This window comes from Durio zibethinus, chromosome 14 (genome assembly GCF_047325235.1).
Source record: "Durio zibethinus cultivar Kanyao isolate XHJ-2024 chromosome 14, ASM4732523v1, whole genome shotgun sequence".
Lineage (NCBI taxonomy): Eukaryota > Viridiplantae > Streptophyta > Magnoliopsida > Malvales > Malvaceae > Durio > Durio zibethinus.
In genome coordinates, this window is record NC_143175.1 from 13,978,923 (window position 1) to 14,003,798 (window position 24,876).

Consider the following 24,876-nt stretch of genomic DNA (forward strand, 5'->3'; position numbering starts at 1 on the left):
ATAGTTATATAAGATAATTAAATATCGTGTTTTAAAATTTAAAAATACTTTCATTTCAACTTTAATGATAAAATATATTTATGAAATTTATCGAATAAAAATTTATGGCCTGGAGAGGGTTTTTGTTTTTTTTTAATGTGTAAATGGAGGCTTCCCGTATCTTGAAACGTGGCCTTTAAGTGAGAGAAAACAAAGGGCTCTAGATTCAGTTGTCGCGTCATTCAAGATTTTCCATTCTCTTCCTATTTCACCCCTCCCTCCTTCCCCTCATTTACATTCTCGCTACGCCCCACCGTCGTCATTTTCCTCTTCCCTCCTTCTCCCTCCAATGACGTTTCGCATTTCCAGCTCCGAAGCTCAACGTAACTCTTTCAAACACTGCGTTTAGAGTTCTTTGATCTGTGAGGATAATTTTGAGGAGCTGAAGATGAACCGGAGCTTTGGGGCTCAGCAAGAAACGGCAATGCAAACGGCGGCGTTGAAACAACGTCAACAATTAAGAGCTTGGATGATGAAAGAGAAAGAAGAAGAGCTCGCATTGTTTCTCGAGATGCGAAAACGTGAGAAAGAACAGAGTAATCTTCTTCTTAATCACTCCTCCGAAGACTTTGATGCTGCTTTAGGTAAAGTATTAAACATTTCTTAATTTCTTAGGTGTTGTTTTCGTGATTCATTTTCGACTTTTTATTTGTTGCGGTTGTCGTAACGTCTAGATCCGGGGATCTATCGCTAGACATTGACTTTAGGGAGTCGCCACCAATCTTTTTTTATCCAGGTGTGATTGGCCACCTAAGGAATCTGCCCTTTTAGGGAACACCTAAGCTTAAGGGTCCCTCAAAGAATAGGTTCGGGTCTGCTTAACCAGAACAGAGTTCGGGAGTTCGGTTACGTGTGAGGAAGGTTATAGCACCCTCACAACGCCCATCAAAAGATGGTACCAGCTTGAATTTGTGTTATCCAAAAGCCTTAAAATTTTACCAAGTAGTTAGTTGTTGAAAATTATTCTCAATTGACTCTAATACTTTTAGCAGAAAATTGAGAAAATTCCCTCACCTCAAGAGTATGCAAGAAAAACTACTATTTCACTTGCAGAGGCTCTGTCGTCGGATTATTTAAAGAAAAATCAAGATCAACCAATTAATTAATTATCGAAAATTATTCTCAATTGACTCTAATACTTTTAGCAGAAAATTGAGAAAATTCCCTCACCTCAGGAGTATGCAAGAAAAACTACTGTTTCACTTGCAGAGGCTCCGTCGTCGGATTAATTAAAGAAAAATCAAGATCAACCAATTAATTAATTATCGAAAATTATTCTCAATTGACTCTAATACTTTTAGCAGAAAATTGAGAAAATTCCCTCACCTCAGGAGTATGCAAGAAAAACTACTGTTTCACTTGCAGAGGCTCCGTCGTCGGATTAATTAAAGAAAAAAAAATCAAAATCAGCCAAGTAATTAATTATCGGAAATTATTCTCAATTGACTCTAATACTTTTAGCAGAAAATTGAGAAAATTCCCTCACCTCAGGAGTATGCAAGAAAAACTACTGTTTTTACTTGTAGAGGCTCCGTCGTCGGATTAATTAAAGAATAAAGAAAAAAAAAATCAAGATCAAAATCAAAGTCAAATAAAAAAAAAATTCAAAAAATTCAAAAAAAAAAAAAAAAAAAAAAAACCTGGAGCGGCTCGGATCGCGGCTCGGCTTGGTGCGGCTCGGCTCGGAGGGGCTGAAACGCGCGGGTCAGAAAGCGGGTCGATGCTTCGGGTCGGGTCGGGTTCGGCAAAACGCGCGGATCCTCTTATTAACTTAAAGCCAAAACGACGTCGTTTTGGGAGGGTATAAAAGGCACCTTCCTCCGTTTTTCAGCAGACCGTTCCTCCCCTCTCTCTCTCTTCTTCCCTTCTTCTCTGCCTTCTCTCTAGAATTTGAAGAACGCCGGTGCCGGATTCTGGAAAATTCGCCGGAATCTGGGAATTTCGCCGGAAATTGGCCGGATGGTCGTCGGTTTCTGGGATTCTCCGCCGGAAACTGGGTCTGTCGCCGGAAACTTCAAAGTTCGCCGGAATTGTCACCGAAAAATTCAAAAGTCGCCGGAATTTTCGCCGAAATTTGGAAATTTCCCAGAAATTTCCAGAAAATTTTTTCGCCAAATTTTTCTAAAAAATTTTTCTCACTGCCAGAACACTCCTAAACTTTTCCTTAGCTCTCTAAACACCCCTATTCTCTCAATCAGTAGCTTTTGCTTCTGTTTTCTCTCTGTGTCTTGACTGTTCCAGGGGGGTCCCTTTTATAGGGATTGATCAGGAGTTCTGATCAATCCCAATTCCTCTTTGGACGGGAATTCAGTCTTTGAATCCAATTGGACTCTTCTGATTGAATTCCCCTTCAGAGTGGGAGTCTTCAACTTTGAATCCTAGCCCTCCAAAATAAAAATTAAAATAAAATTAAAAAAAAAAAAAATCTAGATAATTGGAAAGATAAATCAAAAGATAAAAAATTTTCAAATAATATCTGAAAATTAGAAAAAATCAGAACAGATAATTAAAAAAAAAAGATAAGAATAATAATATAATAATAATAAATATATAACTATATACATATAAATCTATTCTAATGAAAAAAAAAAAATATATATATATATACATATATTAATACATAATAATAAATAATAAAATACACAAGAGAGAGAAAAAAAATAAAAATAAAAATAAAAAATAAAAAATACGGGTAAAAATTCAATTGGGCCTTGCCCATTTGGGCCAGGCCCAAATGATCTGGGTCAGGCCCAATTGATCTGGGTCAGGCCCAATTGATCCGGGCCCGGACCTGATTGGATGTCTACAGCTGCCCCTCTTTGCGTATTTTCTGTGAAACAGAAATTGCGCAAAGACGTAGACACCCAGTCAAGACCCGACTCGACTTTTTTTTTTTTTTTTTTTTTTTTTTTTTTTTTAGCTCCTCTTGACAGAGGCTCTACGACTTTGAAAAATAAATTGCTCCTCTAAATAGAGGCACCACGACTTTGGAAAGATAAATTGCTCCTCTAAACAGAGGCAACGAACTTTGGAAAGTAAATTGCTCCTCTCAACAGAGGTACCACGACTTTGGAAAAATAAATTGCTCCTCTAAACAGAGGTACCACGACTTTGAAAAGTAAATTGCTCCTCTCAACAGAGGTACCACGACTTTGGAAAAATAAATTGCTCCTCTAAACAGAGGTACCACGACTTTGAAAAGTAAATTGCTCCTCTCAACAGAGGCAACGAACTTTGGAAAGTAAATACTCCTAGATAATCATGTCCGAAGGAGTTGAAAGTTGTGTTTGAAGGGATTTCAGGAGATTATGCCCAAAGGTCTTATAAATCAACCCTGATACCAAGAGACATCCTATTTCGAGGATTAGGAACTTACCTGACAAGTTTCTTCTCAAACTTGCAAAGTCTTTTTATATCTGTCTTTTTCATGTGGGATGTTGGAACACCCCTGCTTCTTGAATTTGTACACTATACTTTCCTGAAAGTAGTGTATGCTATGCAAATGCATATGAATTTCAATGCATGCTATGCAAATGTTGGTCAATTAATTCCTGTTCAATGTATGGTACTCAAGTTTCTCAAGCTCTTTTTTCTTTCTTGGGTGTCAAGCCCTTGGATTCATCAAGGATCCAATTGCCCTGCTCTTCTAAGATCGAACCAGTGTAGCTCTCAATTGTCTCTTTCACTCACATTCTTCTTGTAAGAAATCTCTTCCTAGATTCAATTTCCTAATTAGGAACTGAACATGTCGATTCTGCCTTTTTCACTCTTGACTCATTCAATGTAATGTAAAAATCTTTCCTGTTGTTATTCATTCATCAATCATTATTTCAAATTCAAAAAGTAAGAATGCATTTGCACATTTCTTCAATGGTGGGGTATTAAGAAGAAAAGAATCTGAATGTTGAGAAACAGTCATAAGAAAAAAAGACACAAAGAATGGAATAGAATGTCTCTTATTAGCAAAATGTTGGCAAACTTTGATTAAGAAAGAAATACAAGGATAGGTATGGGGACAAAGCCCAAAATGAACAATCAGATAATCATGATAACACATCTCAAAGTCTTTTCTGAAAACTCAACCCTCTGATGTATTTAACAACTTGGAACTCTTCCGAACTTGTTGGCCCCCATATCAGCAGACTTTTAAATTCGATGCTGTATCCTCCTTATCTAAGCTGCCTTTTCAGGTTTTCAACTTAGACAAACCCCCTATGACTCAAACCGCCCTTTTTGGGTTTTCGCCTTGAGTCCTCCTTTTTCATTCACTTTTTCTTTTTTCCATTTTTTCATTTTTTCATCATTTTTCATTTTTTCATTTTTTCCATTTTTTTCATTTTTTCTCATTTTTATTTTTTTATTTTTTTTTCAAGCATAGTATTTCTTCACAGCATCAGAATTTACAGGATGGGGTAAATCATTTCCATCCATCTCAGTCAGTATCAATGCTCTACCCGAAAAAGCCCGTTTTACCACATACGGCCCTTCCCAATTCGGAGTCCATTTTCCTCTACCATCGTGCTGGATTGGGAGAATTCTTTTCAAAACCAACTCTCCTTCTCGAAAGCAACGGGGCCGAATCTTCTTATCATGAGCCCTCATCATTCTTCTTTGATATAGCTGACCATGGCACAACGCAGTCAATCTCTTTTCTTCTATGAAATTTAACTGCTCATAACGTTCTCGAATCCATTCAGCCTCTTCCAACTCAACTTCTTTTAAGACTCTCAAAGAGGGGATCTCTACTTCCACTGGTAGTACAGCTTCCATCCCATAAACCAAAGAAAATGGGGTTGCCCCAGTAGAGGTGCGAACTGACGTTCGATATGCAAGCAAGGCAAATGGCAACTTCTCATGCCAATCTTTGTAAGTCTCGGTCATCTTCTCCAGAATCCTCTTTATGTTCTTATTGGCTGCCTCAACTGCCCCATTCATTTTCGGACGATAAGGTGCCGAGTTATGATGCTTGATCTTGTATTGAGCACATATTTCTTGCATCATCTTACTATTTAGATTCTTGGCATTGTCTGAAATAATTCTCTCCGGAAGTCCATATCTACAAATGATCTCTTTCTTTATGAACTTGCAAACCACGGAGCGTGTCACATTTGCATATGATGCTGCTTCCACCCATTTTGTGAAGTAATCTATCATCACAAAAATGAATCTGTGCCGGTTAGAAGCTTTTGGAGTGATTGGACCAATGACATCCATGCCCCACATTGAAAATGGCCATGGTGGTGCCATAACATGTAAAGCAGATGGTGGAGCAAGGATCTTATCAGCATATATCTGGCATTTATGACATTTACGAGCATAGTCGATGCAATCATTCTCCATCGTCAACCAGTAATATCCCGCTCTCATGATCTGTCTTGCCATCATATGTCCACTAGCATGTGCCCCACATATTCCCTCATGCACCTCTTTAATGATTTTCTTCGCTTCAGTCTCATCTACACACCTCAATAATACTTGATCTTTACTTCTTTTGTACAGGACATCCCCATCCAGGAAAAAGCTCATAGTCAATCTTCGGATGACCCTTTTATCATTTTCTGTTGCATGAACTGGATACTGCTGATCCTTGACATACTGTAAGATGTCATAATACCAGGGTTTTCCATCTCTTTCCCCCTCTACATTAGAACAATACGCTGGTATATCCTTAACATCTAACTTGATGGGCTGAATGTCCGTATTATGATTAATTCGAATCATCGCGGCCAGAGTAGCCAATGCATCAGCAATCACATTCTCTTTCCGGGGTAAGTGATCGAACTGGACATCTTCAAATTGTTTTGTCAGCTCTAGAATATACTTATGATACGGAACGAGTTTTGAATCTCTCGTCTCCCATTCTCGTTTCAACTGGTATATAACTAGAGCTAAGTCTCTGAACACTTTCAGTACTTTCACTCTTCTTTCTATAGCAGCTTGCAGGCCCATGACACATGCCTCATACTCAGCGATGTTATTTGTGCAATTAAAATTTAACCTTGCTGTTACAGGATAGTATTGTTCTTCTGGAGAAATCAGAATTGCCCCAATTCCATGCCCCCAGGCGTTAGCAGCTCCATCAAAGTACATTCTCCAACATCTTTCCATATGCTCCCTTTCCTCCAGTCGGGAAATAGTCATTAAGTCTTCGTCAGGGAATTCCAGCTTCATCGGCTCATACTCTTCAGTAGCACGATCTGCAAGAAATTCTGCTATAGCGCCTCCTTTTATTGCTTTTTGGCTCACATATATAATGTCATATTCTGAGAGCATTACTTGCCATCTAGCGATTCTTCCTGACAAAGAAGGCTTCTCGAAGATATACTTAATTGGATCCAATTTTGCTATGAGCCACGTAGTGTGATAAAGCATATACTGTCTGAGTCTTTGGGCAGTCCACGCTAATGCACAACACATTTTCTCCAATGAAGAATACTTGGATTCATATTCCGTGAACTTTTTACTCAGATAGTAAGTAGCTCTCTCCTTTCGGCTAGCTTCATCTTGCTGCCCCAGCACACATCCCATTGAATTTTCATTTACAGTTAGGTACAGAATTAAAGGTCTTCCTGGAACAGGTGGCACCAATATTGGAGGGTTCGATAAATACTGCTTAATTTTATCAAATGCCTCTTGACATTCTTCGTTCCATTTCCCAGGATTATTCTTACGGAGAAGCTTAAATATGGGATCACATTTGTAAGTAAGCTGAGAGATAAACCGAGAGATGTAGTTCAATCTCCCCAGAAAACCTCGAACTTCTCTTGGCGTGCTGGGAGGTGACAAATTTTGGATGGCCTGTATCTTATCGGGATCAACTTCAATTCCTCTTTCACTGACCACGAAACCTAGCAACTTCCCTGACCTTACCCCAAATGTGCACTTGGCTGGGTTTAATTTTAACTGAAATTTTCTCAACCTCTCAAATAACTTTCTGAGGCTGGTGACATGATCTTCATCCCCACAAGACTTTGCAATCATATCATCTACATACACTTCGATTTCTTTGTGCATCATATCATGGAAGAGTGTTACCATGGCCCTTTGATATGTTGCCCCAGCATTCTTTAACCCAAAAGGCATGACTTTGTAGCAGAAAGTTCCCCACATGGTCACAAAAGTAGTCTTTTCCATATCATCTGCAGCCATCTTTATCTGATTATACCCTGAGAAACCATCCGTAAAGGAGAAAATTGAATGCTTAGCTGTGTTATCTACCAGTGTGTCAATATGAGGCAAAGGAAAGTTATCCTTTGGGCTAGCCTTATTCAAATCCCGATAGTCTACACACATTCGTACTTTTCCATCTTTCTTAGGAACTGGGACTATATTGGCTACCCATTCTGGATACTTGGCCACTTGCAGAAAACCTGCATCAAATTGTTTCTTCACCTCCTCTTTAATCTTTAGCAGCATTTCGGGCTTCATCCGTCTCAGTTTCTGCTGAACGGGCTTACATTCTGACTTTAGGGGCAATCTGTGCTCCACTATCTCTGTGCTCAGTCCTGGCATATCCTGGTAAGACCAAGCGAATATATCTATAAATTCTCGAAGTAGGTCTGCCAACCGTCGCCTATCTCCAGATGGAAGTGAAGTGCCCATTCTAACCTCTTTCTTATTTTCTTCATCTCCCAGATTCACTAAGTCCACTACCTCCTGATAAGGCTCAATTGGCTTATTCTCTTGTTCAATCATCCTCATTAGGTCCGGAGACATAACATATTCTTCAGAATTCTCTTCATTGTCAAGTTCATCAGTATTAATTGAATTCTCAAAGTTAACCTCTTGATGGTTATCATGATTATCTTCTTGTTCATTTAAAGACCTGAAATTGAATGAAATGGGATATGTTGGCAAGATGTGTTTGAAAGGTGAAAATAATGAAGGCATGAGAAGAAATGAATGTAAATGCATCCTCCCTATTTTTTATTAAAAATAATAAATGATGAATGGCCCAAACAAAAAGGATCACCCCATAGCCTTGGGCAAAAGCTATTGAGATGTTACAATTACATTGAATCAAAATCAAAAGTCAGAGGCATTTCAATGGCACTCCAATTGTTCAGCTCATAGTCTTGTGGACAAAGGCGAACCCATTCTTCTTTGTTGAGCCCCACTTCATCTTCAACAGCATTAATGGCTAACTGGGCAAAGTCCTCTTCCACACTTTTCTTTGCATCTGGGTTCATAAATCCTCCAGGTCTGAAGGTTTCGTACAATTGTGGGATAAACATCAGTCTTGCTGTCTTTCTTGATGGCCTTCTTTTGACTTCCCACTCTGCCATCTCGTATCCTAAGCCTGCCCTGTCGCTATTGTCCGCTATTGTCGGAGGTTCTTTAATTCCCTGCAAATTTTTGCCTAGCCCAAGTCCTGGACACCAGCCTTTGTTGATGACTTGGCTCACCACTATCTTTGAAAAAGGCTGACTTTGAAATCCTTCACCTACAGTATTGACCAATTCAAAAGATCGATAGGAGCACTCCAATGCTTCTTCGGCAGCCTCTACATATGGAGTGTTCAATGGTTGGGTCACTAGCATGTCTTCCTCCCCAACTACCACTACTAATTGACCTTTCACATTGAATTTGATCTTCTGATGCAAAGTAGAGGGTACAGCTCCTGCCATATGAATCCATGGCCTTCCTAACAGACAACTGTAGGATGGAGAGATATCCATCACTTGAAATTTTATATTGAAGGTGCACGGCCCAATTTGTAAGGGCATCTCAATATCCCCCAGGACTTCTTTTCTGGTTCCATCAAAGGCTCTCACAATCATTTGACTGTCCTTCATATGAGAGTAATCAATGGGTAATCTTGCCAAAGTTGACATAGGCATGACATTGATGGCAGAACCATTATCGACAAGGACTTTGGCTATGATATGGCTCTTGCACTTGACTGTGATATGCAGAGCCTTGGCACTTCTCTTTCCCTCCAAAGAAATCTCATCATCACTGAATGAAATGTGATTTGGCATAACTAGATTTCCAGCTAAGTGGTTCACATATTCAACAGACACGTTATGTGCCACGTATGTCTGATTCAACACTTTCAGCAAGGCATTTCGGTGTGGCTCTGAGTTCAGCAGCAGTGATAATAATGAGATTCGAGCTGGCATTTTGTTCAACTGTTCCACAACTGAATACTCACTATGTTTTATCAGCTTCAGGAATTCACAAACCTCCTTTTCTGATACTGGCTTTGGCTGATCTTCTTCAGGCTCTATCTCTGGATTATTTCGTCTTTCTCCTTCTTTAGCCTTCTCTCTTCTAGCCTTCTCTAGCATTTCTGGGGTGTAACATCTCCCACTTCGAGTAATGCCTCCTACACCAGTAATGTTAGAAGCATCGGCTTTGGAGACCTCTTCTTTTTGCCCCTGCACTACAGCGTCACATCCATATCTCCAGGGTACAGCTTTATCATCTTTGTATGGGAAAGGAGTTGGGACTTTAAAAGTTACCTGCCTAGGGAGGAGCTTGTCTATGACTGATTTTGGTTTGTTTCCACACCGAATTGTCACTGGTTTGGGAAACAGCTTTTCAGGCCTATCATTCATGCACACCTCAGCATTCTTCAAGCTTTCTTTTTCTTCGTAGACCTCTATCTGATGTGAATTCAGGAGTTTTTGCACCTCTCGGTGAAATTGTTTACAGGTCTCAATGGAGTGACCTCTTGCCCCACTATGATACTTACAACTAGTACCAGCTATATATGCTCCATGATAGCTGTGTGGACTTACCAGTTGCATCATGTCTGCCTTTCGTAAGACATCAAACAACTGATCGAGAGGTGTCTTAATATCTACCACTTCTTTCTTCACATGGCGCTCATGCTCTTCACCTATAGCATTCACATTATGATTTGGCAAAGGATTGCCACTAACATTTGGTGCAGTCATCCCTCCAGTATCAAAGCAAATCATCCCATCCTTAATCAATCGTTGCACTTTATATTTCAGGGTAGTGCAATTTTCGGTGGAGTGACCAGCAATCCCATAATGGTAGTCACAGTGGGCAGTGGGATCATACCACTTAGGGTAAGGTGGCTTGAGGGGTTCCAATTTACTTGGAGCAATCAAATGATTATTGTAGAGCTCCTTGTATAATTCCGTATAGGTCATGGGAATAGGGTCAAAAATAGGTCTTTCGCGAGTGGTTCGTTGCTCCCGCGAGCCACCAGCAGGGTTAGTTGGGCGAATTTGTGGTTTTGGGGTGGGTTGAATGTTAGAACTGTACATGGTGTTTTGGGGTCTATGAGAGGTTTGATAGGTTTGGGGGTATGGTGGTTGGTATGGGTGAAAAGAAGTGTTATTTACAGTGGGGTGATAGGGCAGATATTCTGGTGGGGGGTAGGGCGAATAACCCCTAAGTTGCTGTCTATCAAAGCTCACAGCCTGAGCTTCAGTTTCTTTTTTCTTTGGGATTCTTTTGCTAGATGCTTCATTCCCTTCTAGCTTGCCATTCTTGATGGCACTTTCAATGATTTCTCCTGAAATTACCATATCGGTAAAATTCTTTGTTGCATTCCCTATCATCTTTTCATAATAGGGAGGTTTTAAAGTGCTAACAAATAGCACTGTAGTTTCTTTCTCGGTCAGAGGAGGCTGTACCTGAGAAGCAATATCTCTCCACCTCTGGGCATACTCTTTAAAAGATTCGTTTGTCTTTTTCTCCAGATTCTGTAAAGACAAACGATCTGGAGCCAAATCGATGATATGTCGGTATTGACTGATAAAGTCATGCGCCATATCGCTCCAAGAGCGAATGCGAGTCCTGTCCAGTTGAACATACCATCTGGCCGCAGAACCAGTAAGACTGTCTTGAAAAACATGCATCAAGAGTTTCTCATCCTGTGCATGAGCTGCCATCTTCCTGCAATACATGGTGATATGGGTTTTGGGGCACTTTGTACCATCATATTTTTCAAATTTTGGTACCTTGAACTTATGGGGGATAACCACATCAGGAACTAGGCAGAGCCCCGCAGCATCAACTGACCCATAGAAGCTAAATCCTTCCACGGCCCTTAGCCTTTGCTCTAGCATGCTAATCTTGGAACTCTCCTCAGCTTCGACTCTCATCTTTTCCTTCTCCTTCTCTTTTAAATCATCTAGATCAGGAATTGGTTCTACTGCCTTTTCAGTGAAGACAGGATTTATATAACTGTTATACTGCCCTGGGTTGAAAGTTGATGGCATTCCAGGATATGTTGGATATGCGAAATGTTGTGGTGGGACCTCTTGGGCAGACGGAGCTTGAGGCGGGCCAAAACCTGGAGGGTACAAAGGGTCAGCCACTTCTTGCTGGCTTGTACTTCCTTCAACTCCTTTTCCTTTGTTCATGTTATTTAGAGCCTCCAGAATCTTGCTTAGCTCACTTTCAATCTTCTCCTGAGCTTTTTCTAGCTTTTCGAATCTATGAGAATTTTCCTGCTCCATTTGCCTTGCTCTGGATCTTGTGTTGAAACGATGGGCAGGGTTTTCGCTAGATGGAGCTATCCTTGGAACCTTGAGTACCATACCTCAGAATTAGTAACTTTGCATGATTATCACATGGTTAAAGTGTAATGAATGAGAATGCAATGAATGAAAAATGCATGTATGCAGGGAACATTTGCCTTAAAACGGTATTCAACTAAAAAAATTTCATTTATTCCAAAAAACTTTGATCTACATTGAGTTTATCCCTCTAGAATTATAGCCATAAAATTGTTTGATCTGTTCATACTGGGCTTTGGCTTCTTCTATGAAGTTCAACAGACGCTGTCCATGTTCTCCTACTGGGGCCACCACTTGTCTTAATGCTTCTGCCTCTTCCACCATCTCTTTTGCCTTACATACCCCTTTATGGATCTGGGTTGTTAAGTGCTCAATGTATTTTTGCCTTCCTAGGTTCTCTCTTTTACCACACCAGACTTGGTATGATAATTCTCTATGTTCTCTGACCAGTGCAGCGATGCGATCTCCTTGTTCTTCCAACCTTTGACTTAGCCCGCTCAAATAACTGTTCAGCATGTTAAGTTCTGCCTGTGCTTCGGTACTTTCTTCTTCCAATTCGGTATACTCTTGCTTCAATCTTGTATTTTCCTCAGTCAGCTTGGTAATGGTTATCCCTTTGGCTCTTTCCCTCACACATAGCCTCTTATGCTCCTGGTGTAACTTTGCTAGATCTTCAGTAGCTGTATCACGTTCTCTAGCAATCTTGTGAACTTCAACTTCATATTTTTCGGCTCTACCTTTCCACTGGGCTTTTTCTTCTTGAAGTTTCTGAATCTCTTGCTTTAACTGGCTCTTTTCAGACTCAAATTCTTTTGTTGTCAGTTCTAACTCTGATGGTGTCTCTTCAAGTCTTTCTTTTGTTGGTGGTTGAGAGATTTCATAAGTGAATACCATTTCTTGTCTTCTCTTTGCTCTCCAAACCAAGTAACCTGGGGTGACTTTTTCAGTGAATGGTCCAGGACTCACTCTTTGGGGATTTTTCCATGCTTTGATCATCTCATTCATCCTCTGAAATGCTTTAGGCTCACTGTAAGAGAAATCTAACTGATGAAGCCCATAAGTCACAGGAATGAACTGTTCTCCCCCCAATTGCCTCCTTACTAGGAGCGGTGCATAATTCGTCACTCCCCATAAACCCAGAAGTGGAACCTCTGTACTATCCCCACATTGGTATAACATAGGCTCACGATTCATCCATGGGGCTAACCATCTCACCCTGGCACTTTCCAATTTTTGTAAGAAAGTTATCCATTCTTGTTTAGACCTCCCCTTTGACCAACCACTTTCGCAGAATTCCTTGATCGGAAAGCGATTACGGATATAAATCTTCGAGAAAGCACCATTTCCATGTTCGAAATGGCTTTTCATCCACACATACAATAACTGTATGCATCCTATGAAGCGCCCTCCATTCCGACGACAATAACTCAAGGATCTGATAGTCTCTGCTAATATCACCGTTGAGGGATTACAGCCATTGATCACACTCTCGAAGAAATCAACTACCTCTATCTCAATATGTCCCAAAACCTTTGGAAAGATTACCAGTCCGTATATAGCCAAGGCAAATATGTCCAACCCCCGTTCTTCATTGGCATGTTGCATCAGAAACTCATGAAAGAACTTCCAAGGTAGGCAGACCTGTTCCTGTTTCTTCTTTGTATGAGAATCCACAACTTCCTTGTTTATCCCCATGAGTTGAGCCAGACTTTTACGAAATCCTGACTTATGCTTTTTGACATATATCTTGTCAGGAGTCTTGAGATACAAACCCAACAAGACCGAATATTCTTCTATGGTGGGAGTCATATCAACTTCATTAAAGATGAAACACCTGTATGTAGGATCCCAGAATTGTGTTGCAGCTCTAATTAGTTGATCATCAACAGCCACTGCTAGAAGGTGTGCTATATGCCCATGTTTCTGACAAAACTGCTCTTGTCTTGACGGACTCATCTTCTTCCAGATGTCAACCAAATCTTCTAAATTGTTCTGTTTGAGGAGGATAGATGTTTCTTGAGACAGAGTAGACTCATACCCAATTGGCAAGCAATCTCCCATCTTCAGTTGGGTCTTTTCTGACAAGGCCCTTACCTCATTAGGTGTCCCACAGGGTGCTAATACTGATGAAGAACAAACTAGGCGTTCATTGGTGTCCATGAAAAAAAATTTGTTGAAGACCGTTTTTCAGGCAAATGTTCTTTATGCAACTTTATGATGTGCACATGAGCCAATGCAAAAGAAAAAAAAAAAAGGTTAGTATACCCAGAAAAAGAATAAATAACTAAATAAATTTAAACATCACACAAAGTAAAAAGGATGAATCCTATGCTTTTGGTCAATTCTAACAGGGAAGGGTGATGGCTCTATCTATGGGTTAGGCACTCTTAAAGTTCACTATATGCGGTTTTAGGGTCAAAGTCTAAAGGTCCTCAAATTGTTCCTTACATCCTTGTCCATCACAGACTAGTAAGGCACCCTAATCCTCACCCATTACAGGCTACAAGCGGAAAAGGTTCAATTTGAGTGGGAGTATTTCGCTAGCCACTGCGGAGGCATTAGACCTCACGAAAGCAATAGGTACTTTACTCCCTCCTAAAGGGACGGAGCTCGGGTGTAGAGCTCATGTTATGCACATGCATATGAATGACATAATTAACAGACATGAATGAATAATAATACATATATACAGAAGGGTTCAATTTTATTCGGCTTTTGGATAACACAAATTACTTGCTGGCCTGACTCTCAAAGTCCCCAGTGGAGTCGCCAAGCTGTCGTAACGTCTAGATCCGGGGATCTATCGCTAGACATTGACTTTAGGGAGTCGCCACCAATCTTTTTTTATCCAGGTGTGATTGGCCACCTAAGGAATCTGCCCTTTTAGGGAACACCTAAGCTTAAGGGTCCCTAAAAGAATAGGTTCGGGTCTGCTTAACCAGAACAGAGTTCGGGAGTTCGGTTACGTGTGAGGAAGGTTATAGCACCCTCACAACGCCCATCAAAAGATGGTACCAGCTTGAATTTGTGTTATCCAAAAGCCTTAAAATTTTACCAAGTAGTTAGTTGTTGAAAATTATTCTCAATTGACTCTAATACTTTTAGCAGAAAATTGAGAAAATTCCCTCACCTCAAGAGTATGCAAGAAAAACTACTGTTTCACTTGCAGAGGCTCTGTCGTCGGATTATTTAAAGAAAAATCAAGATCAACCAATTAATTAATTATCGAAAATTATTCTCAATTGACTCTAATACTTTTAGCAGAAAATTGAGAAAATTCCCTCACCTCAGGAGTATGCAAGAAAAACTACTGTTTCACTTGCAGAGGCTCCGTCGTCGGATTAATTAAAGAAAAATCAAGATCAACCAATTAATTAATTATCGAAAATTATTCTCAATTGACTCTAATACTTTTAGCAGAAAATTGAGAAAATTCCCTCACCTCAGGAGTATGCAAGAAAAACTACTGTTTCACTTGCAGAGGCTCCGTCGTCGGATTAATTAAAGAAAAAAAAATCAAAATCAGCCAAGTAATTAATTATCGGAAATTATTCTCAATTGACTCTAATACTTTTAGCAGAAAATTGAGAAAATTCCCTCACCTCAGGAGTATGCAAGAAAAACTACTGTTTTTACTTGTAGAGGCTCCGTCGTCGGATTAATTAAAGAATAAAGAAAAAAAAAATCAAGATCAAAATCAAAGTCAAATAAAAAAAAATTCAAAAAAAAAAAAAAAAAAAAAAAAAAAACCTGGAGCGGCTCGGATCGCGGCTCGGCTTGGTGCGGCTCGGCTCGGCTCGGCTCGGCTCGGAGGGGCTGAAACGCGCGGGTCAGAAAGCGGGTCGACGCTTCGGGTCGGGTCGGGTTCGGCAAAACGCGCGGATCCTCTTATTAACTTAAAGCCAAAACGACGTCGTTTTGGGAGGGTATAAAAGGCACCTTCCTCCGTTTTTCAGCAGACCGTTCCTCCCCTCTCTCTCTCTTCTTCCCTTCTTCTCTGCCTTTTCTCTAGAATTTGAAGAACGCCGGTGCCGGATTCTGGAAAATTCGTCGGAATCTGGGAATTTCGCCGGAAATTGGCCGGATGGTCGTCGGTTTCTGGGATTCTCCGCCGGAAACTGGGTCTGTCGCCGGAAACTTCAAAGTTCGCCGGAATTGTCGCCGAAAAATTCAAAAGTCGCCGGAATTTTCGCCGAAATTTGGAAATTTCCCAGAAATTTCCAGAAAATTTTTTCGCCAAATTTTTCTAAAAAATTTTTCTCACTGCCAGAACACTCCTAAACTTTTCCTTAGCTCTCTAAACACCCCTATTCTCTCAATCAGTAGCTTTTGCTTCTGTTTTCTCTCTGTGTCTTGATTGTTCCAGGGGGGTCCCTTTTATAGGGATTGATCAGGAGTTTCTGATCAATCCCAATTCCTCTTTGGACGGGAATTCAGTCTTTGAATCCAATTGGACTCTTCTGATTGAATTCCCCTTCAGAGTGGGAGTCTTCAACTTTGAATCCTAGCCCTCCAAAATAAAAATTAAAAAAAAATTAAAAAAAAAAAAAATCTAGATAATTGGAAAGATAAATCAAAAGATAAAAAATTTTCAAATAATATCTGAAAATCAGAAAAAATCAGAACAGATAATTAAAAAAAAAAGATAAGAATAATAATATAATAATAATAAATATATAACTATATACATATAAATCTATTCTAATGAAAAAAATATATATATATATATATACATATATTAATACATAATAATAAATAATAAAATACACAAGAGAGAGAAAAAAAAAATAAAAATAAAAAATAAAAAATACGGGTAAAAATTCAATTGGGCCTTGCCCATTTGGGCCAGGCCCAAATGATCTGGGTCAGGCCCAATTGATCCGGATCAGGCCCAATTGATCCGGGCCCGGACCTGATTGGGTGTCTACAGTGATAATTTGGTAATTTTTGGAAATCGTAGGATCTAAACCTGGAACTTCACCAATATTGAATCTTTCTGCTTCGACAACTACTCCGGCGAGAAAGACGGGTGCTGCTGCTGATGATTTCCTTAATTCTGATAGTGATAGAAATGACTATGACTGGTAGTTTGTTTGTTTATTTCTTCTTTAAATTTAAATTTAAATTTATTAACGTAGGTATTGTTTGAAAAGCAAAATGCAAAAAAGCGCCTTTCAATTTAGAAGTGAAATTTTTTTTTTGAAGAATTAAAAATGTATTTTTTTTTTTTTTTGATAAGGGAATAATTATGTTAGATTGGCTTTAAAATTTAGTCATTTCTTTATTTTTAATTAATCATAATGTTGGTTTATTGTAGCTTCTTGTAAGAACTATAAAGAGTAATTACCAAAAAGGCAAAAGCAATAGGAACAACCAAACAAAGTCTTAATTTTATGAATCATATTCATGCTTAGCATAGTTTTGTGTATGGGTGTATTTTTTTATGATTTAATGGTAGGTTTCAGTTAATTTACTTAAATTTGGCCGAAGGATTAATAGGCAATAGGAAGAGAGAGGAAAAGAACAAGAAAGAGGGATGATAATTATTGATGACATGTGTGATTGATTAAAGTTAATAATTTGATGGTTGTGATGAGCGTTTTTAACATGTGCCCTGGGGTCACTAGCTGCAATTAGAGCATTTATATTTTCTAAACTTTGGTGGCTGCTTTTGGTTTTGGCTGCATTGAAGATTATTGATGATGACTTGTTATGGTTTCTTTGGATGTATAATGAATTAATTGCAGTCTTGTACTGGGAACTGGAACTGCACTTCCTAGCTCTTTTAATTGAGTTGAATTATGTTTCATTGTTAAAAACTTGATTCCTTTCATTTCTCACACTCCAATTTGATCATGTTCAGATGACATGTTTTATGAATTCTATTATATTCCTTTTACTTGTTGCTTTTTCTTCTTTTCTCCAAGAGAAGTTAGAAGGATTGTAGATTGTAGATGCTACTTCGTAGACAAATCTAGGCTATTTGCCTCAAAATGTTATGTTCCATACTTCCAAAACAAAGCAAATGCTCAACATCAATGCCAAAGGTTTAGTTAACAATTTCGTAGATTATTTTGTAATTAGCTTTCGATGCTTTGATATAAATAGAGAAATGGTCCCAAGAAAAGGACTGGACGGGAAACTTCTTGTTTTGGTGGGGCTGAAGCCTGCAGTGAGGACGGGAAGAACTGATACTTGGTGGCTCGTGTGAATCAAGGTCTAACCAAAATTTGATCAACTTCAGTGAGCTTTTACTCATTTTGCTTCGAGGACTGAAACTCTTGACATCTGCTATAATGATGGTCTGTTAGGGAAGTTAAATTTGTAATAAGTTTAGAAGAAATTCTTAATTTATTGAAACTTTGAAAAAGTGAACTTTTGTTCTCTACATGTTTTTCTGGTCTCATGGTCAGATTCTTAGCTTCACAATACGATCCATGACTTCATGTTGTGAATCTTAAGATAGGCATATCCTTGACGTTAAGAATGCTAAAGGATTTTGAAGTATGGGTTTTGATTCCAAAACTTTTATATTGTAAAAGTTTTTGGATGAATTCCCGTCATCTATTGAAAGATGTGTTAAGGTCTTACACTTGCTTCAGTTTTGCACTAATCCTTTCTTTTTCCCACATGAATGTGATTAAGTGAAAATACTTTCTTTTAATATGACAGTATTAACAGATATTCTTTTCCATTTCAGGCTTTTAACACCTCCTGGTACTCCTCTTTTTCCTTCCTTGGAGATGGAGTCACAAAAGACTGTAATGAGTCAGATTGGCACTCCTAAGGCTCAGCTGACTGCCCTTAAATCTAGAGTATGAAAATTTTCTTAATGCTATAATATGGATTACACACCTTTTGAAAATTTTGGGTTATTTAAGTACATGATATAGTAATTATTGGAAATAGAAAGTTATCCCGTCCCACATTTATTAAATGCGAATGCGAATCTGATTCCCTTACAGACCTTGTTTTGAGCAAAGATTAGCCCTGTATTGGCCATTTTGCAGTGAATTTGATTATTTCCCACTGCTCCTTTGGATCAGAAAAATTGAAAGGCTCTTAATTGTTTTATCTACCCGAAAGACCCTTTTTTTTTTTTAAACTAGGAACCAAGATGGATGACTGACTGTTATCTTGGAACTCATAAATCTAACTTTCTCTATGTTTGTTTGTGACTTGCCATTAAAATTAATTAGTACTATTTCGCACCTTAGCTGGAATAACTCTTTAATGCCCAAATTTAGGAAACATTTTGAAGTTTTAAAATCTGTGTACCTGTTAAAATATTATGGATGATCTGTATTTTCAAAGGTACTTTTAATTTTAAAATTCCAAAAGGGTTATTCCATGGTTTTATTATGTTTTTAGACTCAAGTTGTTCTGATGATTGGGTTTATGAACTTATTGGCAATCAATTTTTGTTCATTGCATTATAGCTAGCAAATCCCCAGCCAGACTCTGCTGCCAGGGGCCACTTAACACCGAAGCAACTGGCTTTGCCCCCTGGGTTGAATTCTATAGGGATTCTCAGGCCCTCGTCATCAGGGGGTCCAGGTTCAAGACCTTCAACACCCACCGGACGCCCTACATTGACTGTAGCGTCCACAACTAAGCCCACAGTTTCTGCAGCCAGGACTGCATCTTCTGCAACTAAACCCACAGTTTCTGCAAGATCTTCCACACCGACAAGGTCCACAGCTAGGTATTCAACACCAACTGCAAGGCCTTCTATACCTTCATCCAAACCTGTATCAAGAGCAGCCACACCAACTCGTCGACCATCAGCTCCATCAAGTGCTCCTAATATATCTGCTCCTCCAATTAAATCATCTCCTTCAGTTACAAAGCCAACTCCTGCAGCATCCAGAAATTCTGTACCATCACGTGGTGCCTCTCCAATGGTAGAATCTAGACCATGGAAACCTTCTGAGATGCCTGGTTTCTCGCTTGATGCTCCACCAAATTTAAGAACAACATTACCTGATAGACCACTTTCAGCCACAAGAGGTAGGCCTGGAGCGCCAAGTTCTCGATCTTCTTCTGTTGAACCAGGTCCTAGTGGTAGACCAAGACGACAATCATGCTCTCCTTCAAGAGGACGTTGCCCTAATGATGCTATGCTCCATGTCAGTGGGAGCTCTGTTCCTGCAGTAAGTCGTGGGTATTCCAAAGTTAGTGACAACTTGAGCCCTGTTGTAATTGGAAATAAAATGGTTGAGAGGGTGATAAACATGCGGAAACTGGTACCACCCAAGCAAGATGATAAATATTCTCCTCATGGTAACTTGTCTGGGAAGTCTGCATCACCAAATAGTTCAGGCTTTGGAAGAACACTTTCAAAGAAATCATTGGATATGGCTATAAGGCATATGGTAAGCATCTCCTAAAATTTTCTGTGCAATTATCTTTTATATTGCTTGAAGTAGAATTCATGACGTGAGAGAACAATCTAAATATGTTGTTGTCAAGGTATCCCAAATCCTCTAGTTAGTAGTCATATTTGTAGGTGGATGACATGCTTATCCTTCGTTTATTCATGTCAGTCTCAACTTTTATGGGCTAATACATTATGAAATTGAAGGTTGAGGGGAAAAAACTAATTCTTTCTCTGATTTCAATATATCTTGAGCAGGATATAAGGCGAAGCATTCCTGGTAATTTACGGCCATTGATGATGAATATTCCAGCATCATCTATGTACAGTGTAAGATCAGGTCTTACACAAAGCAGAACTATTAGTGTCTCGGATTCCCCTCTTGCTACAAGCAGTAATGCTAGTTCAGAGCTTAGTGTCAACAATAATGGCATTTGTTTAGATGGGAGTGAAATGGAAGATGATATTGGCAGTGAGAGAGGTAATAACTCCCCTGCCAGTGTTCATGCCAGATGATGGTAAGGGTGTACAAATATGAGATATGGCCATTCATTATTGTTTTAAATCTACTATCTTTGACATTTGGAAGAGAACCAATTTCCAGGAGGAACCACGTCAGAATCATTATTCTAAGATCAATGTAAAGCTAATTAGATTTGTTTACTGTTGTGTAATTCATGATCGATGTATTATTAGGGAAACAAGGTAGATCCGAAGCATTTTTGTTCTCCAAATCCTACGCGGTGAGTTGATGTGAACTAGCTTTGAAATGGTGAAAGCTTGCCAATTGGAAAATTAGCTATCTCCCTCCCAACTTGTCCCAATTTGGAATGAAGGTCTTTTCTAGATAAAACTGAAGCTCATAAAAGATGCAAATACCCCGCCACTCTCGGCCAGTTTCATCCTCGTCTTTTTATTATAATGTATAATATGGTAAAGATTTTTTGAAGGTGTATTGTCACGCATTGATTTGAAGCATTTAATAAATGCATATAAAATTTTATTTTTGGAAATATTTTTATATGAATAGTATTAAAAACAGTATTTTAGAAATGGCTTCTGGCTCGGATTTAAGTATTGTAATCATAATCAAAGAACCAAGTCCTTAATGATACTTCATCATGGTGTTTGAAATGTTGTCTTATATCATAAAAAGCTTGAAAGCTGATTGACAACTTTTAGCATGTAAGCAGGCTCTTTCAGATTCCCCAATTCGCAAGATAATTCAAGGGCTTGTGAAGCTGTATTATTGCCCTGCAAGACTATTCAGGAAGTGGCATTCCATTTGGTCTGGAAAGTGACTAACAGACAAAAGTATCCAATTTCCCAAGCGAAGATAAAAATGGTTGGCCCTTCATGTAAGAGAATATTTCTAAGTATGGCAGAGTATAAAAGCTGGACCACATCTAACCACCCATCAAATGAGTTTGCAGTTTTCCATTTTAGGGAATGCAAAAAGAATAGTAATAATCTTTGAACAAGGGCATTCAGCAAACCTGTGGGTCATAACTCTGCATAATATCAAGAATTCTTCAGCAGAAATCTGCAACAGAAGTGTTTGGTCCTTTCATTCCAAAAGAGAAACAAATTAAAAGTAGACTGACCGGGACCTTCAAATTCTGGAAGATTTGCAACAAGTCCAGTGATGGATATGCCCTACCAGAAAATCCAGGACAACGACCATTTCAATGATTTGGACTTCTGACCCTTTTTTTTTTCGTCTGGAAAGCATGAAAAGAACCGTTGGGCTGATTGTTACAGTTCCCTTGGTAAGAGCTGCTCCTGGATTTACAAGTCCTGAGATGAGATCATTCCTACGTAGTGGGAAAGCAGCATCACGCAAACTTTACATTGAGGCTCGGGCTTATCCTCAAAGGTATAAAAGAAAGAGGAAAAACCGGAACTCGAAATGGAATTCTATAACTCGGTATGCATCCCGTCTGAAAGACACAGTTTCATGCATAGAGAAACTCTAATTTGTAACATCATACAAACAAATAAACCCTACTGGTGATGACCAACGGCTAAACATCATAATACCAACAAGATACTCTTAGATAGTTCTGATTACAGAAGATGACTAATGTCCAAATGAAACTATTAAGCAGCAACTACTGCCTCTGGGGTGCTTGTGACAGGAGGACCAGCCGTTACAGGACTATTACTGCTTTTTGCATCTTGATCCTTTGCATGGGCAGGTGGAGAATGATTCAGGTGGGGAGGTGTATTATGGTTTAGTTTCAAGAGTATCTGTCTCATCCTTGAAAGGTCTGCTGGTTTCCCAGGCTTAGGACCTTGGACAACAACAATGGAAAGCTTCTTCTCCTTATCTTTTTTTCCTCTTTTCTCTATAGCTGGCACTTCATTTGGAATGAGCTCTGCGATTGCTTTCCAGTAATGCTTATCAGCCTCAGAATGGAACTTCTCTTGGTTAGCTACAACTATCTGACACATAGAACACAAGAAGATATGTAAATTATAATGGCATTGGCACATTGCCCTGTATCTGAAGAGGAAAAGAACAAACCTTAAGTAAATTATAAGAATGTTATAATCTAAACCAACAAACCCAGTCCTCATATTTTCACAAAAAAAAAAAAAAAAAAACCTGTGTTTAGCAGGTGACAGTACCAGTTTAACAAAATGAGTAGCAAGTTACCCCGCTAATCAACTTCCAGAATTAAGGATGTCATTTAATGGGCCAAGCACATTGTAGTTTCAATTACTTACTCCACATCTACAAGTAACAATACCCCCTTAATTGATAGGCCAGTTAGATAGAGTGGGACCAACCCTGGGTGAACAAATATTTAATATCTGTGATGCTGCTCAGCTCACAAATAGTATAGTGAAAATTCAACATAATATATGTGCATGTTGAGATAGATAGAAACATAGCATGTTTCCTTGTTCTGACTATCATCAACTGCATCTAAGGGTTAGGTAGTGCCATCACTTTTTTCCTCTCACCCTTGGTGTTTCATGTTATTGGGCAGATTAACAAAAAACATCATATGGAATCTCTATAAGATGAAATTTTTATCTAGAAAGAAACAGTACACACTTTCCTGCAACAAAAAATCATATTTCAGAAAACACACGTTAGGAAATTAAAGATGTTTGGAGGGATAAGTAAAGACCATGGCTTAATGTTCAACTGCTATGTGAGAGCATTATAGTTTAACTCTACTTTAACTTGGGGAACAAGTTTCATAATGCCTTGGAAATGGTAGTTCAGAGAAACTTAATTTTCAAATGCCTTCAAGATATGCAAGTTTAATCCAACCAACTACAAAACAATGACTAGCAAATTTCAAAAACACATTTGAGTTTTGACAATGCATTGCTATTTGCTTATCAATTACCAGCCAAACTTCTTTCCATAAGACAATTGAGATCATACCACTTAAGAATGTCTCCCTCACAATGCATGTTACCGGCTCAAAGTTTGAACATAGAAGAAGAAATGCCTAATAAATCAATATATGCAGTTTAATACTGACTAAAGAAAGCATACAATGTTTGGCACCTATAGGTTCATGTACAATTAGAAATTGGAATAAGGAAAACAACATTCATTTTTATTTATTATTTTGCTTCAGATAAGTAACAAAATTCTTAAAAGCAATAAAAGCATTAGCATACGGCTTCAAGTGAAAAATACCTTCTCCCTTTCCCTGTTATTAGCCTTGTTATTTTCACAGGTAACCTCCCTCTTTCTATAAAACTCAACTTTGTATTGATCAGCTTCTTCTATTATTTGGCTCAACACCTCCTTCTCCCTCTTCTCTTTCCCCTCCAACCGAATCACATTTTCCCTAAGCAATTACAACAGTAATGATGTCCAATATGAATACCACTTAAACAGATAAAATTTGCAAAATTTTACACATTTTCATTAAGAAAATTGAAACATTACTCAAAAAATTAAATCAAAATTATGAAAATGAATTATATTAAAACAAGGAGAATATTTTTAAAAAATATAGAAATTATAAGTTCCAAATATCGTCCTAATTCAATCTTTAAAAATAAAGAAATTCCGAAACGAAACCCTAAAACCTTTCCTTCTAATTCACGAAATTGCCCCCCAAATTCTAAACTTTTTCCTACTTAAAACCCTACTGTAACTTAACCAAACTAATTAAAAGAATTCCAAAAAATAATTCAATCTTTAAAAATAAAGAAATTCCGAAACGAAACCCTAAAACCTTTCCTTCTAATTCACGAAATTGCCCCCCAAATTCTAAACTTTTTCCTACTTAAAACCCTACTGTAACTTAACCAAACTAATTAAAAGAATTCCAAAAAATAAAATTTTTTTCACTAAATCTCTTTCTTTTAATGTTTTTAAACTACCTAACTGCCAAAATCATAACTGTAATTTCAACTTTTTAATTTCCTTAAATTTTCCGTAACCAAAAATAGAAACGATAAAAGAACGAAATAATTAAAAAAATCAAAACTTTCAATGGATCTTAACCTTCTCCATTCCCTGAGAGCAAACCCTTCCTCGGGCTCCATCTCCGATGGCGGCGGCAAAATCGGGCATGCCGACCCGCCGAAATCTTGGCCAAATCTTTCCCCATTCGTGTACGGCTGCGATGCAAACACGTCATCATTCGAGTCCTTGGCCGGGTCCAACTCGGCTGCGAAAGATTCGAATTGCTGAGACGGGTCGTATCCGGCGTAGCCGCTGCCGTTGTCTTCCTGGTGTGGGACTGACTCGACGGAGTCATCGCCGCGTTGAATGAAGGAGTCGGGGAATATTGCCATTGTTTTGTTCCTGGCAAGGTCTTACGGAGATGTCAAAGGTTTGATGCAAAAAACAGGAGATAACTGTGGAAGTTGGATGTCTGAAATCCGTGTTTCAACGAAGGTTAATATGAAAAAGGCGATAACTTGTTGGGTTAAAGGGTCCTGTTTTTGAGCAGTTTTTTTTGGGTTTTATTGGGCTTA

The 24,876-nt window shown here is 38.7% G+C and overlaps 2 protein-coding genes across 2 annotated transcripts; one reads left to right on the forward strand and one right to left on the reverse strand.

The window, feature by feature from the left end:
• Window positions 1-206: 206 nt before the first annotated feature.
• LOC111294104 (uncharacterized) lies at window positions 207-20,675 on the forward strand. Its single transcript, XM_022887280.2, has 5 exons — window positions 207-623; window positions 16,501-16,624; window positions 18,241-18,355; window positions 18,980-19,915; window positions 20,176-20,675. Exons 1-5 carry the CDS (start codon window positions 428-430, stop codon window positions 20,431-20,433), a joined length of 1,629 nt encoding a protein of 542 aa, XP_022743015.2. The 5' UTR covers window positions 207-427; the 3' UTR covers window positions 20,434-20,675.
• A 1,132-nt stretch (window positions 20,676-21,807) lies between these two features.
• LOC111294105 (clathrin light chain 2-like) lies at window positions 21,808-24,816 on the reverse strand. Its single transcript, XM_022887281.2, has 3 exons — window positions 24,401-24,816; window positions 23,582-23,735; window positions 21,808-22,362 (listed from the first exon to the last, which is right to left on the reverse strand). The coding sequence occupies exons 1-3, from the start codon at window positions 24,691-24,693 to the stop codon at window positions 22,018-22,020; spliced, it is 792 nt and encodes a 263-aa protein (XP_022743016.2). The 5' UTR covers window positions 24,694-24,816; the 3' UTR covers window positions 21,808-22,017.
• Window positions 24,817-24,876: the final 60 nt, after the last annotated feature.

Coding starts and splice junctions, on each gene's coding strand:
- LOC111294104 (XM_022887280.2), top strand. CDS start 428: ATGAACCGGAGCTTTGGGGCTCAGCAAGAAACGGCAATGCAAACGGCG. Junction 18,356..18,979: donor TGACTGCCCTTAAATCTAGA/GTATGAAAATTT, acceptor ATTGCATTATAG/CTAGCAAATCCCCAGCCAGA. Junction 19,916..20,175: donor ATATGGCTATAAGGCATATG/GTAAGCATCTCC, acceptor TATCTTGAGCAG/GATATAAGGCGAAGCATTCC.
- LOC111294105 (XM_022887281.2), bottom strand. CDS start 24,693: ATGGCAATATTCCCCGACTCCTTCATTCAACGCGGCGATGACTCCGTC. Junction 23,736..24,400: donor GCTCTCAGGGAATGGAGAAG/GTTAAGATCCAT, acceptor GTAATTGCTTAG/GGAAAATGTGATTCGGTTGG. Junction 22,363..23,581: donor ATAACAGGGAAAGGGAGAAG/GTATTTTTCACT, acceptor TCTATGTGTCAG/ATAGTTGTAGCTAACCAAGA.